Source organism: Engystomops pustulosus, chromosome 7 (assembly GCF_040894005.1).
Source record: "Engystomops pustulosus chromosome 7, aEngPut4.maternal, whole genome shotgun sequence".
Classification (NCBI taxonomy): domain Eukaryota; kingdom Metazoa; phylum Chordata; class Amphibia; order Anura; family Leptodactylidae; genus Engystomops; species Engystomops pustulosus.
Window position 1 is genome coordinate 54,246,936 of NC_092417.1, and position 17,078 is coordinate 54,264,013.

A 17,078-nucleotide genomic window follows, 5' to 3' on the forward strand; every position below is an offset into this window, starting at 1 on the left:
AAGGTTCACCTTCCAACAAGACAATGACCCTAAGCACACACCTAAAATAACAAGGCTTCAGAACATCTCTGTGACCATTACTGACTTGTAGTCAGTAAATGATAAATTATTACTACTATTATTTAATTTCCAGATATTTTTAAGAAAGCAACAAAACAACAATACACTACATATTACATAACACATCACTCTAAGTCAAAGGGGTTTTCCAGGTGTCCTACAAAAACCCCCAGGGGCATATGCTGTGTGACCTGAAAAAAGAAGTGTGTTTAATGTGGTCTTGCTCCTGGTGGTCATCTGGATTTTCCACACCATTGCAAGACCAAAAGTCCCCCCCCCTTACAAGTGACATTCCAGGGGTCAGTGACGCTACTGATGTACTAAACCTGGTCATGTCACCTCCTGTATTTCTAGCTCCACTGAAGTTATGGAATAACGTAAGACAGGATAAGTACAATTTTATTTCTTTTGGTTATCCGGATTAACAATAAAAGTTTACCACCGAATTACAGCAAGCAGAGATCTTGGAATATGAAGAACTGACAAGACATATTAGAAAAACGCCTAGCCTTTCATTGTACTGTACAAGGAATAATACATATTTGCTGAAACAGAGATATCCCTACAATTAAAAGTTTTATGATTTTCTAATACTGCAGACCCAAAGCAGCTGATCGATGCCGGGTCCAGGTATTGCTTCCCCATCAATCAGGAGTCCTGTAAATGGAACTATGTTATATTCTTAATTTATGAGGAAGTTATATATAGCAAACAGATTGTGGTTTGTTTTCAAGTGTTTTATGACAGACTAAAAGCATGAACTGAAAGTCCCATCTTTGCACATTTAAACGGTTAGTAGTTATATAGGCGCAGATACTGAGTAGGACTGTTTCATCACACATCCCCTTTTTCGCTCTTTAAATAAATACAAGCCTATTTTTCCACGCACCTTGTGCAATGTACTCTATAACATTCTGTATCTTTATGTCTTACTTGTCACGAAACCTGTCACCAACATACACTCACCGGCCACTTTATTAGGTACACCATGCTAGTAAAGGGTTGGACCCCCTTTTGCCTTCAGAACTGCCTCAATTCTTCGTGGCATAGATACAACAAGGTGCTGGAAGCATTCCTCAGAGATTTTGGTCCATATTGACATGATGGCATCACACAGTTGCCGCAGATTTGTCGGCTGCACATCCATGATGCGAATCTCCCGTTCCACCACATCCCAAAGATGCTCTATTGGATTGAGATCTGGTGACTGTGGAGGCCATTTGAGTACAGTGAACTCATTGTCATGTTGAAGAAACCAGTCTGAGATGATTCCAGCTTTATTACATGGTGCATTATCCTGCTGAAAGTAGCCATCAGATGTTGGGTACATTGTGGTCATAAAGGGATGGACATGGTCAGCAACAATACTCAGGTAGGCTGTGGCATTGCAACGATGCTCAATTGGTACCAAGGGGCCCAAAGAGTGCCAAGAAAATACACCATGACACCACCACCACTAGCCTGAACCGTTGATACAAGGCAGGATGGATCCATGCTTTCATGTTGTTGACGCCAAATTCTGACCCTACCATCCGAATGTTGCAGCAGAAATCGAAACTCATCAGACCAGGCAACGTTTTTCCAATCTTCTACTGTCCAATTTCGATGAGCTTGTGCAAATTGTAGCCTCAGTTTCCTGTTCTTAGCTGAAAGGAGTGGCACCTGGTGTGGTCTTCTGCTGCTGTAGCCCATCTGCCTCAAAGTTCGACGTACTGTGTGTTCAGAGATGCTCTTCTGCCTACCTTGGTTGTAACGGGTGGCGATTTGAGTCATTGTTGCTTTTCTATCAGCTTGAACCAGTCTGCCCATTCTCCTTTGACCTCTGGCATCAACAAGGCATTTCCGCCCACAGAACTGCCACTCACTGGATGTTTTTTCTTTTTCGGACCATTCTCTGTAAACCCTAGAGATGGTTGTGCGTGAAAATCCCAGTAGATCAGCAGTTTCTGAAATACTCAGACCAGCCCTTCTGGCACCAACATCCATGCCACGTTCAAAGGCACTCAAATCACCTTTCTTCCCCATACTGATGCTCGGTTTGAACTGCAGGAGATTGTCTTGACCATGTCTACATGCCTAAATGCACTGAGTTGCCGCCATGTGATTGGCTGATTAGAAACTAAGTGTTAATGAGCAGTTGGACAGGTGTACCTAATAAAGTGGCCGGTGAGTGTATATCCCCAATGCAATCACAAGCAACCACCACCTAACTTATTAATTACACCAACATTTGTGGTTTTTCTCCCAAATTGTTTTTGAACAAAAATTACTGTGGGTAGGTCAATACTAGAGTTATGGGATTTATTTTATAGCAAAGCTATGCAATGCCAGAAGTGGGATTCCAGGGGGCCTTTGCCTCTAAAAGGATACCAGCATTATCATATACACATAAACGTCCAGTAATATATTTTGTTTTAATTCCCAGCCCTATGTGACCCAAGGATCTACCTTGCAGTCATGTGCCCTTTTCCGTGTGTAATGGGTCAAGTATTGTACCTCCTTGAGGATATCCAACTTCTGTGTTCGAAAAAAGTTATGGACTTTTTACACTGTCTTTTTCAAAAGTCAGAAAAATAAGGCTGTTAAAAATTGCGATATTGTCTACATAAAATATGTCTAAACATTGAGATTTCATATATGTGTTCTCTTTTATTTAGGTATAAAGTGTTTCTTACGGAGAAACTAGGCGGAGTGATTTCTGGGAATGGGATTTGTGTTGGAATAAGAATTCTTAAAAACTGCAGCATTTTACGGTAATTACCATCTATGTTTAAGCGTAATTATCTCTGTTAAACACACATTATTTAGAAGGATAGGAAGATAATGGGTCACATTTACTTACCCGGTCCAGAGGAGATGTCGAAAGTGCATTGTCCGACGACAATGCACTGTGCCGCGATTTAAGAAGATCGTATGCCCGATATCCTGCATTTGTCGCTTCCCCGCTCCGGTCTGCCGGAATTCATCATCTTTCTCCCGATGCATGTATGTGCTTGGCTTGCAACACAATTTTTAAGTTAAATCCCGCGGTTTGTCGGAATCCATCGGATCGCCCAACGGCCCGCCCCCTGATTTGTGTCGTATGTAAGTCGGCGTGTTTGCGACTAAATCCGATCGCGTGCAACACAATCGCCTACTAAATACCTGTCCCAGCTGCGGAATCCCCAAAAACGTCAGAAGACCCGACAGAAATACGGCTGCGGGACCCTTAGTAAATAAGCCCCAATATTTAAATAGATAGAAAAATATTAAGCAGTAAAACAAGGATGACAAATATGTCTAGGTGCACGCTGATATGGATCTGGGCAAAAAGTCCCTCTAAATGATAAAAGAATAAAAATAACAAGCAGCACTCCAGAATACATGGAAAAAGGTTGGGTTGTGTTAATTTTTAACATTGCAGGCCACCAAAATGATCAGCAATGATTGACGTCAAACACAACAAGTAAAAAGTAATGACGTTTCAGACAGCATACTACCTAACTACTACACCATCTACCTATCTGCAGGCAGTACCTGGACCACATCCAAATAGGTTAAGGCTGTAGCATTATCTTCAGGTAGCGGGTTTTCTAGCAACTTGTGGGAAAGACCTGGACACCGTGGAAAAGACCTGGAGTAGACTGTATTCCACATATATTTATCAGCTGCAATAGATAAAAAAAGGAAACGACAGCACTACAAAAAATCCAAGATAAAAGGTGGTGAAGCTTATTCCATGTGCCGAACGTACGGCACAAGACCTTTCTCAAGTCTTGTACTGAAATGTTGCATTGACACATGTTGCTTGTAACAAACCTTGTAAGGCGCATACTGTGCCACCCTAGACATTCTTTTTCTTCGGCCTCATGTACATGAACGATCACAGTCCCCATAGACGTCTATGGCATCCAGTCACAATGCGGTGAGCACATGCTGCTCAACTCACCGTGACCAAGCACGGAAAAATATAGGACAACTCGCTAGATAGATAGAGGCTCCTCCTGAACAGGAGCTGAAATGAAGTGCCGCCGTTTATATTGCTGAAAGGACTGATCAATCCTGGGCTGTGCACCCATTTTTTGACTATTGCAGCTGAAGTATTTATGAGATAATGATAGATAGATAGATAGATAGATAGATAGATAGATGATAGATAGATGATAGATAATTTAATGGAATTAATAGAACAGTAATAGTCCCGTTTTGTATAAACTACAGAATTATAAATAGAGTAATAGTGTAGAGTCATGTGGAATTATTGTTCCCATCTCATATAAACAGTAATCACATCAAATTATTGTTTTAGCATGAACTTTCTGATCAAATTTGGTTCCTTATATAGACTGAAGTATTTATATAAAAAGATGCCTGGACTGGCCACATAACAATATTTATGAAATACATTAAACTCAAATACCTCCTTTTTAATCCTTAAGGCCTCAATCACAGAGCCGTATCGCGGGCTTAGCACATGGCCAAGTGGAGACAGGAGTGCTCTTCACCCCTATCCTCTTTATTGAAAGACACCGTGACGGAAGCCGTAGACTTCTATTGAGGCTGGTCGCAATTCGTGTGGCCAGATCACGGCCATGTGAATGGGGCATAAATCTATATAACTCACAGTGATTTACTTACCATTATATGCACAAATAAAGGCTTCTGTTTAATACCACCGGAAGTGGTTATTTTGTGCTCCCCAGGCAAAAAGTGTTATGGACCACATATTACCTACAGATCTCTGAATCCCCTGTCTACTTTTAAAGCTCTAGTAACAAAATAATAATTTGGCTCTAGGATATATATCCTATTACTGCAAAAACTGTATTGGTTGCCATTTATTGTATTTGTGAGCTCTCTCTAGTGGTGACAACAGGCAGTCAAAATCTTGTAACTAAGACAGCATTTTAAATTCTTTTGTTCATTATGCATACCAGACATAGCACACATTTATTAGAGCCCCTGCTCCAGTTTTTTTTGTCTGACTTTGCACATTATTTTTAGTGCAAACTGCTTGCACATGTATTTATAAAGTGTCCACAACACATTTGTGTGGCGGCTGCACTATACCTGACGCCACACAAATTCCTGTGGCGTCACAGGCGGCGTCCCAGTGCATAGTCAGACTGTGCTCCGCATTTATCATGCAGTGTCCAACAGAAATGTGTTGCACACTCTATGTTAAAGGTGCACCAAGAGGTGTGCAGGGGGCCCCAGATTCATGAAGAATGTGCGACACAATCTCTGAATCGAGTAAGAATTAAGGAAGAATTAAACCAAATGTGTCTCTTCCCCCAAAGCTCTGTGTTGTAGGGCAGCAGCAAAAGTACACCTGGACTTAATTTATATTTGGGGCAAAGATTAATTGTACCTCCTTTCCCAACAAGTGGCGGAAAGGCAGGACTACTGCTACACTATACTATTACAGTATATATAAATATGTATATGTAGAGGATAAATAATACTATTACACCAAACACATGAATAATACATTCTCACTGAAATAAGTAATTATTGAAGTTTTACCATATATAATGTGCCTGAGGTGTGGGGGCTAGGCCCAAAGATTACAAGAATGCTGTCCCCAAGTAAATATTACCAGAAGACATACAGTATATGATATCACATGTTACCCAGCGTAATATGGAAAATGGCAAAAAACGAAAATGTGTGGGAGTTCATGTGATACTTAAATCTATTTTGGCTGTGTGAGAGTATGTTTAGCTGTAAAATCTATTGTGTGGGAGTTAAATGAAGAGAAAATGTTGAACACCTTATTCCAAAACCCTTGGCCATTTATTTTATCTAAGGTCTACTTAAAATTTGACCATGAAACAAGATAGCATTAATATGGGTAAGCCAATCATCAGAGGCGTAACTAAAATTCTATGGGCACCCGGGCAAATATTGGACCTGGGCTCCCCTAACTCCTTTTTTGCCAAACCAGCATGCTACTCAATTTGCAGGCCACAGTCACATAGACAGAGGTATATTATGTATTATTCTATATATTTTGTTGTTTAAAATAAAATTTATATATAGGTTATTATATTTTATGTATATTAACATAAATGCAAGAAATAAAAACATTCAAAATACTAATACTGAACAAAGTCCAGGGTGTTAAGGCCAATAATCCCACTATGCAGGGCCTGGACCCCCACCACTTTACTCATAAGGGGCCCCTAGCAATATCGGAAACTCAATGACCCTTTGTCACAATGGCCCACTATGACATCCCAATGACCCCCTGAGATACTGGCCCACTATGACATCCCAATGACCCCTAGAGATACTGGCCCACTATGACATCCCAATGACCGCTTGAGATACTGGCCCACTATGACATCACAATGATCCCTTGAGATACTGGCCCACTATGACATCACAATGATCCCTTGAGATACTGGCCCACTATGACATCACAATGACCCCTTGAGATACTGGCCCACTATGACAACACAATGACCCCTTGAGATAGAGGCCCACTATGACATCACAATGACCCCTTGAGACACTGGCCCACTATGACATCACAATGACGCCTGGGAATAATGGCACACTTTGACATCACAATGACCCATTGTTGCATGGCCCATTATGATATCACAATGACCATGTATTACAATGGCCCATTATGACATAACAATGGCCCATTTTTTTTTACAAAGGCCTATTGTGACCTCAAGATGACCCATTTTCGCAATGGCCCATTATGACATCACAAAGGCCTTCTTTCCTCCTTCCTGCCAAGTGATCTGTGAGAGGAGGAGAGAGAATCCTTATAGAAACAGTGGCAGGTAGGTTTCACGTGGCGAACAGGACCAGTAGTCAGCACTACTACCACTGTGCCAGCCAGGCCAGCAGTGAGGCTAACATGTAAGTAGGAGAAGGTTTAGAATATTATTGATAATTCAGAATAGTAATGTATATCACTGTCTGGGCTATATTCAGTGTGGGCCCCCACCATATTTTGCGCTCAGTAGCGTCCACCGACATTAATCCATCCCTGTGACTTTGTATACCACTAGACCATGATTACATATTAAAAGTACCAAAAAGTTACACCTACTGACCAAATAATACCATATTATTACTAAACAAAATCACTATACTATGACCACATTACTACCATATCATGGCATGTCTATATAATGTCATATAGTAAACTCTAAAAGTTTTTTTGGTCATGCCTCAGAATGCAGAACAGTTACACCCAGTGAAATCATCTATTAATGGAGTTATTCACTTTTTGTTGTCACAACTTCTTCTAAACATGTAGAATTTCATACAAACTTTAACTATTCACACAGATCCCTAGTCACTACACAAACTCTCCATCAAAAGTACCTCAGATATAAAACATGCCCTGTCAGGGCACCCAAAACTGACCCATATAGTAATTGTGCCCCTCAGAGTGGTCCATGCAGTTAAATTGTCCCATCTGTGTTTACAACATAGAAGTAATGCCCAACTTTGTGTCCTCTTTGTGCCTCACTGCCTAACAAAACCAAGCGTAGATGGATGCGGAGACCGGGCAGCCAGCTCCATTTCATCTGCGCATGTCCGCCCGCAGATGCTGACTGCGCAGGCAGAAAAATTGCCTGACACGGCCAGCGAGAAGACAGACCAAGTCCTGAGGGAGGAAGCGACAGAGCAGGAGATTTTTTTTTTTTAAATCAACGCATGACCTAGTGGTCCCCCAAGGGTGGGTGGGAAACCACTCCTTACTGGCCACTCCCAGGGGACAAGGGACACAGCTCTGCATAGAGAAAGGTAACCTTTCACCTAACCTATCTTTTTACACTATTCTCTACGGAAAAATGGGGGAGCCTGGAAAAAGGCTCCAGATGACAGGTTCCCGTAAAATATTGTTGTCGGAAGTTGTTGTGGGGACCCTTTTAATTGTCCAAGACAGGTTTAGATCTTAAATATGTTCCACATATTATTTTTTTTTTACATTTAGACATACAATAAATGATTTTCATGGAGCGCTAAAGGATCTACAAATACAGGAAATTCAGAGCATTCTCTGGCAGTGCGAAAACAAAGGGATTGACCTTGTACTGAGCAGCATGAAACCGTCTTTGAAGGTAATACTTTTATTATATTTTGTGGACTTTGTATTAATAAAGCGCATTCTGCATTTATGAATCTATGGGGGACATGTATCACTCCTATTGCGTTCTTTTTCTTTTTTAGACTTTTCGCAGTTTAGTACGCTGCTTGATTCTGCACCTAAAACGTCGCAAAGTTATCTGCTTCTAAGATTTAATGCAGTAGCCGTATTTATCTTTGTAGCCCAGATGTTTGTTCAACCTGTGAGACTTTTGGGCTCTGAAATTGCTACCCAAAACTGAGCATGCTAGACCAAGAATTACTTTTGCCGCTACTATTTGGGACTAAAAAGTCACAAACCACAAAATGTTGCCAAAGGGAGACTAAACAGGCAACTCATCACATTTATCACAAAGGGGGAAAACTTAAGATACACATTAGTAGCACAAACAGAAAAGTAAAAGTTTTATCCATATTTTCTCCCCTCAGGAAGCTTTCAAAAATTACTTTAAAAAGAACTGCAATCAATATGAAAATGTCCTCAGAAACTTGAAATGTGCTTTAATCAACGTGGATATACAAAATGAGCCGGTAAAAAAATTACTCCTAACCTTTTTTAATATAATTGTCTAGGGCTGTCTTTTTTAGAAAACACATTTGTAGTGCGGTGTACGTCAGAGTGGAGAGCTGTAACGTAGAGCATCTACCACTCTGAGTTCCAGGGACGTAACTAGGAGAGACAGGGCCCCAAAGCAGACTTCTGAATGGGGCCCCCTACACCCTCAAAAAATATTTGTATACATTATATAAATCTGCTGTCTCCTCCCTCGCCCCTGACAATTCTTACCTGAGCTGCTGGTTCATGCTGTGTACTGTGGAAGATATGCACTGTTAAAATAAATATTATGCTTTACAATGTTTATAGTGGTGCACATCCTCCATTCTTTAGTAGCAGGTCAGATGCTTGGGCCCCTTGACACTGCGGGCCCCATAGCAGCTGCTTCCATTGTAGTTACCCCCTGCTAAGTACCCATCACATATTTATCATGCAATATATGCCAGTTTTCTGGTGTACAGGCATGGAAAAGTTCCAACTCCTGGAGCACAGCCAAGAATTGCAACTTCTTGAGGGTTTTCCAAACTTAATGCCCACTTTTTGGAAAAGGGGCATGGAGGGGGTTGGGGGTAGGGTATGTTGTATAACCTGCCGTAGCCACGGTATACATAGCATATCAAAGGGTTTTTAAGACAATACATTTTAATATGTTATCCATAGGATAAGTTAGTAAGAAAAATGTTAAGGACTTCCACAAATAAACACCTTTCACCGATTAGCTAAAAACAGTGCTCCCTGCAGCGACCTCTACACAGTGTACAGAGCAAGAGGCAAACAACTCCATAAGTGGTGCAGCGGCCATGCAGGCAAGCAGCAGACATATCCATAGATTTTATATAATTGACCCATCGTATGGATAGGTTATAAATAAGTTTTACCTGGAAAAGCCCTTTTTGTTTTGTTTTAATTATTGGTTGCTACAGCAAGTTTAACAACTGTATTTTATTAAGAATAATAGCAGTATAACTTTGTCTCTACAGAAGTTGGTAACACTTCTTCACCACCGACTTGTTGTCCTGTTCATTCAGTCATTTTTCAAGTGCTCAAAAAAATTATCGGGACAAAACACAGGAGAGATATTTTCTAAAGGAAGCAAAAAGCTGCTAGAATTTTTTTCAGATATGGTAAGTACCAATGTAAATTATATATTAAAAAAATCAAAGGCAGCAATATTTGGCAGTATGTTATTTGTATTTATCCCTAAAGGCTGTTAACCACTGAAGCTTAACCAAAGTATCATTGAAGATTCTGCCACTTGCTGACAAACAAGATTGTTGTTCTTGGATACGACCACAGCTACTGAAGTGATTGCACAAAGAATCATTTTGCATATGAAATAGCTTTAGCTTTTCTATGTCCTGTGGTAATTAATGCTAAATCCAGCTGGTCAGGTAGGACTCAATAGCACATTCATGCCAGGGTGCAGTGGTGGTCGTATCCAAGAACAACAAAGGACCATATGACTTCTTTTATAGGAAATTATCTTCACAGGGGTATATTTTTTAATAACAACCAGTTGAAGAAATGTATATGTATGGCAAATTAATTACATTAAACGTGAGTGTCCAGATGAACATACCCCTTTAAGGCCAGTTGTGAGGTTACAGTCGCCCAGGTTACAGTCGTCATAGCAGCTAACTAAACCAACTTGTCATGTCATAGCACCTTACCGAAAACCTATTTTACAGTTGTATACTGTAACCCAGTTGTGTCACAATAGTTTATGGTACCTTTTCACAAAACAGCTATTAGAGGTTTACGGGATATGTTACAAACATTCATCTGTCGCAAAAATGTGATCTGCACAGGTTCTTAGCCTTTGGTTTTACAAAAAATTCAGCCAGTAGAGCATAGAAATAATGATATGTAAATTTAATTTGTTTTAATATACTATTTTTTCTTTCTAAGATTTCCACAGAATATCTCCTCCCTAGTAGTCCACTGAATTTTATATCTGATATTCTGACCACTAAAGATTCCAAATCTCTACATACAACAACCGTCTTCTTTATTAAAGAGCACCAGGACTTAAGGTGAGTGAATACATTACAAAAGCAATTTATTTCCTTATTAATTGTGCCACAATATAGGTAACAGTGTTGTATGTTTCCTATGGAGAAATAACTTATCATCAGAAGACATTTAAGCGGTTGTCCGTTGTATAAAATCTTTTTGTAAAAGTTGTGATTGGCTGCAGCAGTCACCATCACATTGCTATGGCTGCTACTGCATATGGATCTTAGATCCATTGTAAGGGAATGTATAACCTCTATTATTTTTAACTAGTTGAAACTGGATTACAAACATACATTTTTCCAAATCTGTTATTATTTTTTTGATTGTAAGTTTTTGTCTTTTAATGCTTTCTCTTTACATAATTACGATGACAACCATCTTGCCATGGACCTTATAAAACAATTGTCTAACAGTATTCATTGGGTTATTTTAACCCCTTTCCAACATGTGATGTAATATTATGTCACACGTCGTGTGAGGGTGCATGGAGAGGGCTAACAGGCTGAGCCCTCTCCATAGCCAGTAAGTCTTTGCTGCATATTACAGCAAACACTTACCAGTAACACCCAGTGTTAACCCGGTTTTAACCCGTCGAACGCAAGGGTGCAGCCATCTTGGTGAAGACTGTCGTTTCCCGTGAAGTCATCAGGGGGGCAGTGATTGGTCGACATGACAGCTACGGGTCTTCAGAAGACCAGAGGCTTACTTATTTTAACCCGTTGATTACAATGTGCGATTAGCTATATATATATATATATATATATATATATATATATATATATATATATACATATATACAGTATATATATATATATATATATATATATATATATATATATACAGTATATGTTAGGATCGATCAGACACCCTAGGGCAGTGATGGCGAACCTATGGCACTGGTGCCAGAGATGGCACTCAGAGCCCTTTCTGTGGCCACTCGGGCCATCAGTCCAGGACTGAGTTCACCAAACAGGACAAAATCCATAAAATCTTCCTGCAGTCCCAGGCAACTTATGAGATGCTGCTCTCAGCGCTATTTTACAACAACACTTCATTGGCTGTTTGGAACTGCAGGAAAAGTGAGAAGGTGTTGATAGAACTGCATTGTCTTTGGAGGTCTTTCTGCTGGACCCACCATTCTTCCTGTACAGAGAGACCCTGGAGAGAAGCTACAATGATAGTATGAATGTGCCCTCCTTCTTTCAACTGTATTGGTGGCCTCAGGGGCCGAGACAATTAAAGAAGTGGAAGAACAGGTAGCAATAAGTTACTGCTTAAAATGGCACATTGGCACATCAGGGTAAATAAGTGGATTGTAGTTTGGGCACTCGGTCTCTAAAAGGTTTGCCAACACTGCCCTAGGGTTAAAGTACCCTAGGGGTCTGAAGAATAGTAAAAATAAAACTGATATAAATATGAATAAACAGTAAAAATATACATATGAACACATTAGGTATCGTTGCATCCTAAAATGCCCAATCAAAATATAACAACATTTTTTCACTGCGTTTAACCCTGTAATGGAAAATAGCGCCCAAAGTTTTTTGCCATTTTGAAAAATAAAATATTCTGTAAAAAGTTATCAAAGGGTCGTACAGTCCTAAAAATGTCAGCATTGAAAACTTCATCAAAAGTCACAAACAATGACACCCCCCACAGCTCCGTACACCGAAGTAAGAAAAAGTTATTAGCGCCTGAAGATGGCAAAATTAAAAAATATATATTTTGTACAGGTTTTAATTTTTGTAAATGTATGAAAACATTATAAACTTTATACAAAATCTCAGTGATAGTACCGGCGCAAATAATAAAGTAGACATGTCATTTGGGGCACACAGTCAAATCTGTAAAATCCAACCCCACAAGAAAACAGTGCAAATGCGTTTTTTTCAACAGTTTCACTACATTTGGAATTTTTTTCCTGCTTCCCAGTACACGACATGGAATATTAAATACCGTCACTATGAAGTGCAATTTGTTACGCACAAAACAAGCTATAACGCAGCTCTGCACATGGAAAAATAAAAAAGTTAGATTTTTGAAGTGAAAAATTAAAACACAAAAACGCAAAAGGGCCTCGGCAGTAAGGGGTTAATAGATATGCTCAATGACCTTTGCTGGGGTCATGGTGCAATAAGGGGGAATAAATAAGCTCTGAAAGGCTAATCCTATTTTAGAGTCATCCCTCATTGACACTTTTGTTTTGTGCACTGTTATATAACAGTGTCAGAACTTCTGCAGGAGTCAGTTCTGCAGATTGTCTTATGGCAAAGCACCACACTCAGGTCACTCAATATATAACTATTATTCACTTTGTCTTTATGGCTCCTTTTATATTGTGAGAAATTCTGCTGTGATTCTGACCTTTCCTGTACCTTGACTACTCCTTTGCCATATCATTTTTTACCTTGTTGCCATCTTGGTTTTGACCTGGTTTTTGAAGTGAAAGTTCAGTGCTCACACTTCTTCCCTGTCCTGACAGTCTGACGTTTATTAGACCTATGAGACAGCAGCACCACAAAAAAGAGGAAACAAAAACGTAGAAAGCATAACATAACACTTTATTAGAACAAAAACAAATCTATTTAAAAAGACATCATACACAGAAAAGTCCACAAATGGTCAACATGACTAAATATACATCACAATAAGCCTGTACAGAGGTATAGAAGGTCTAGTCCTCAGAACAAGTCAAGGTATTTGCTTACAAACAAGTATTGCCCGTTACCAAGAGGAATAACAGAGGACAAGGGACACATACACAGGTATATACAGACCAAGGGTGGACACCACCTGACAGGTGGTTCGCCTTGCTTTGTCAGGGGTATGGTCAGGTGAGACAGTTGGTAAAAATTCAGCATTTTTTTTTTACATCTTTTGAACATAGTTTTCTGTATTCCCCAGTCAATTTTTTTTAAATGGCTAGACACTGCCTAAAAGCCATACTTAGCACAAAGCCTACTTCATAGATAAAATCATGTTTAGTGTGGCGCATTCTGTCAGCTCTCTTTTCTTTTTTTTTTTTTTGGGGGGGGGGGGTAAAGTATCAGACAGTGTCAAACATGGGTAGTTTGGGTGGCCATGGGCTCCATATTATAATTTGCTCCTAGCAGTAGCAGGTACAGCAGTTACTGTATGTATGGCATTGTGCCTAGGCAAACAGTGAGGTCAATCCATATCAGCAAATAGGATTTATAGATAATTGTAACATGTTACTGTTCATATGTCATTCAGTCAGTGTCTACATTGACCTTACTTTATTGTCTTTACAAGGGAGGAACATCTTAAAGCCCTCTTGAATATTAGAGGAAATCTAAGCAGTAACGAAAAAGAAGATATTTTATATTACAAACGCAACAGTGAGATAAGCTGCGACCAAAACAAACTGGGTTTCTTTGAAGATATCCATGTGGACAAAAGTAAAATGAAATATTTCCTATGCTGCCTAGATTAGTTTATTTGAAATCAGAATAAATTACCTGAATGTTTGATCTAGATGTATAACATATGTTATATTTATTGTAAATGAAACCTGTGTGCACTATGTATGTATCTATAAATATTGTATATAGTAATGTAATGGCTGGGAGACAGAAAATGGACTTTCTTTTAACTTTTCTGATTAATTTATGGTGTGAATGTGAAGAAATATGTTATATTTAAGTTTTCTATAGGAAATCAATAAAGAATATATTCTAAAGGGGGTGCCTGCTACAATAATCAGCTGTAACAGTTATCACAGGTGTCTGTAATGAAGCTTTAGTGTTAATATTGACTCTTATGACAACCCAACATTTTTAAAATCCAAATGTCACAGAGACCAAAAAAGTTCTGGCTGGAGTTACAATTATGAAATATACAGTTCCGACTTACATACAAATTCAGATTAAGAACAAACCTACAGACCCTATCTTGTACGTAACCCGGGGACTGCCTGTACTATAATGTATAAAATGCTGTAATTTAAGATACATTTTAATTTACACTTAGATTGACTATCTTTCTCAATGTACAAATACTCACCAAGCAGTATATCACTTTAAGACATGATCTAATAGAAATGCCATTTTTCACATATTTATGAAATTACGAAGCATGTTGTCTGTCTGAAGAATTTGATGTTATTTTAAAAAGCTAAGGGGAGTGAAAGAAAATGCTATGAATACAAATGTAATAGACTCCTTATTAAACAGGAATATAAATCTGCATACATACAATAAAAATAATGTTAAAAAAAAACTGGAATAGTGCAAGAGATAAGTTATATCTACTGATGACCTAGATGTAGAATTTTGCATTTGAAAAGAGCCCACAGGAGGGAAACAAAGACTGGACCCTTTTATGTGGCAAAATACAGCACTGTAATAGGATAATAGTATAATGTTTTTTTTTATGTGCCTCACTTAGGCTACATTCACATTGACCTGAGCCCGCATAGCTACGGCCGGGGATCATATATCAGCCGCGATGGAGAGGAGGAGGTGTGACCCCTCCCCTCTTCATTGAAATGCATTACGTACGGCCCATAACACGTGAAAATATACCCATATCGCCCCATGCGGCCATTGCCGTCTATGGGGGACGTATGTACAACCGCAAGAATGTGGCATACATACGCCCCCCTACGGTTGTGTGAACGCGGCCTTAGTCAAATTAGAAGAGAATGTGATCTGTTGCAGGGGAATAACTATGGGAATTTGGAAATAGTCTGAGTCTGGGACCATAGTAGCCCTTTATAGTGGCACATTATAGGTGATGGCTCTTTACAGTGAGATTTTTAGCACCTTAGCAGCTGATATGCCTCATAAGCATGTAATTTTCTCCACTGCTATGAAGTTGTAAAGCTTTCACAATAAAATGATAAGCCTTTTTTACACTTTGTTATAAGGCAAAGAACTTCAATCAACCTCAGCTGACAAGCTGAGTTTACTCCCGGTGTGCAGCGTTCGGGCCGTGCGTTCCCGGCAGCATGCGTTGCGAGTGTGATGCGAGTTCATCGCATCACACTCGCAAGTGTGGAACAGGCCTTACACTCTGATGTACACAGCATTGAGTGTCATGGTGGCTAGGTTCTATCAAAGGCTCCCTGTGTATGCTTATAGTACAGACAACTTCTCACTTCAATACTGTAGTTTATTACTTGAGTGACTCAGAGTAGGGTCCCTACTAAATTCTATCTGGGTAATCCCGGTGTCATTGGGGAAAGTAGGCCTGATCAACCTGCTTCTGTCTTTATTATTAGGAGACCCTTGTGTTTACATTTAAACTTCTGTCTGAGTTGAGCAAGGCGGAATACTGTCCCCTTGTAGTCTGTTTTAATATTCATGTTCAGTGTTGGTAAATTAACATATTTTAATATGTATGTTCATTGTTTACCATCTCTAGTAAGTAGGCTGTATCATCGACTGTTAACCATGATCCTTCTAAAGTGAGGAACTTTAAAAAGGGGAGTCTTAGTCAAGGAGATTTACTAAATCCATAATTAGTAAAGAAATTTAGAAAGCAACACAGAATGTGAGGCATAAATTTAAGCATTGTGGAGAAAATACAAACTCCATGTAGATAATGGGAAATTACGACTAACAGCATTTGCAAGCATGTGGTTAGAGTGTGCTGACAGCTGTAGCTTCAGAGCAGCTGGAGAATCCACAACTTTTTTAGGAAAAAAAAAAATAGGTACTTTTACACTGGTAAGATGTTCATTCACAAGATGGCAATTGAAAATGAAATATAATAATTCTTTATTTTAAATAGCTCACAAAGATTACGCAGCGCTGCACAGAGCTGCCAAATCAGTCCCTGTCCCCATGGGGCTCACAATCTAATGAACCTAGCAGTATGTTTTTGGAGTGTGGGAGGAAATCAGATGACCCAGAGGAAACCCACACAGATAGAACATACAAACTCTTTGCAGATGTTGACAGAATTATGAAATTATGAAATCTGGGATGATTTGTCCAAATTAAAAGAAAATGTGCAGTGCAGTTAGAACACTTTATTAGGAGCGCTGCTCCTTTAATTTACTTCAAAACCTACATTTATTTTTATGCAATGTAGCCCAGTGCTTCAGGGGCATCACCTGAGCCCCTCATTACGCCTGCTTATTACAATGCCCATAGGATTCAGGATTCCAAGAAAGATTGGGACCGAGCTCTGTAACTCAGAGCAACAGAAATGAACATTTGCGTTAGGAGATCATACACCCAGATTTGTACAATTTCACCAGTATCATAGTCAGGGTTTCATTAACTGTAGGGGCCAGTACTGAAGCCAACTTGAACTCAAAATGGTTATTCAACATCCAGGCATTGAAAAAAAAAAAAAAAAAAAATCTTCTGTTAGAACATCC

General features: G+C 39.3%; 1 protein-coding gene across 1 annotated transcript in view; it reads left to right on the plus strand.

The window, feature by feature from the left end:
- The window catches only part of LOC140068777 (uncharacterized), a 34,010-nt gene extending 19,151 nt beyond the window's left edge, over window positions 1-14,859 (plus strand). The window contains exons 6-11 of the mRNA XM_072114173.1: window positions 2,718-2,813; window positions 8,006-8,132; window positions 8,587-8,688; window positions 9,694-9,837; window positions 10,622-10,746; window positions 14,003-14,859. Of these exons, the coding sequence (XP_071970274.1) occupies window positions 2,718-2,813; window positions 8,006-8,132; window positions 8,587-8,688; window positions 9,694-9,837; window positions 10,622-10,746; window positions 14,003-14,183 (775 nt within the window). The 3' untranslated portion in view covers window positions 14,184-14,859. The remainder of the gene's footprint in view (window positions 1-2,717; window positions 2,814-8,005; window positions 8,133-8,586; window positions 8,689-9,693; window positions 9,838-10,621; window positions 10,747-14,002) is intronic.
- Window positions 14,860-17,078: the final 2,219 nt, after the last annotated feature.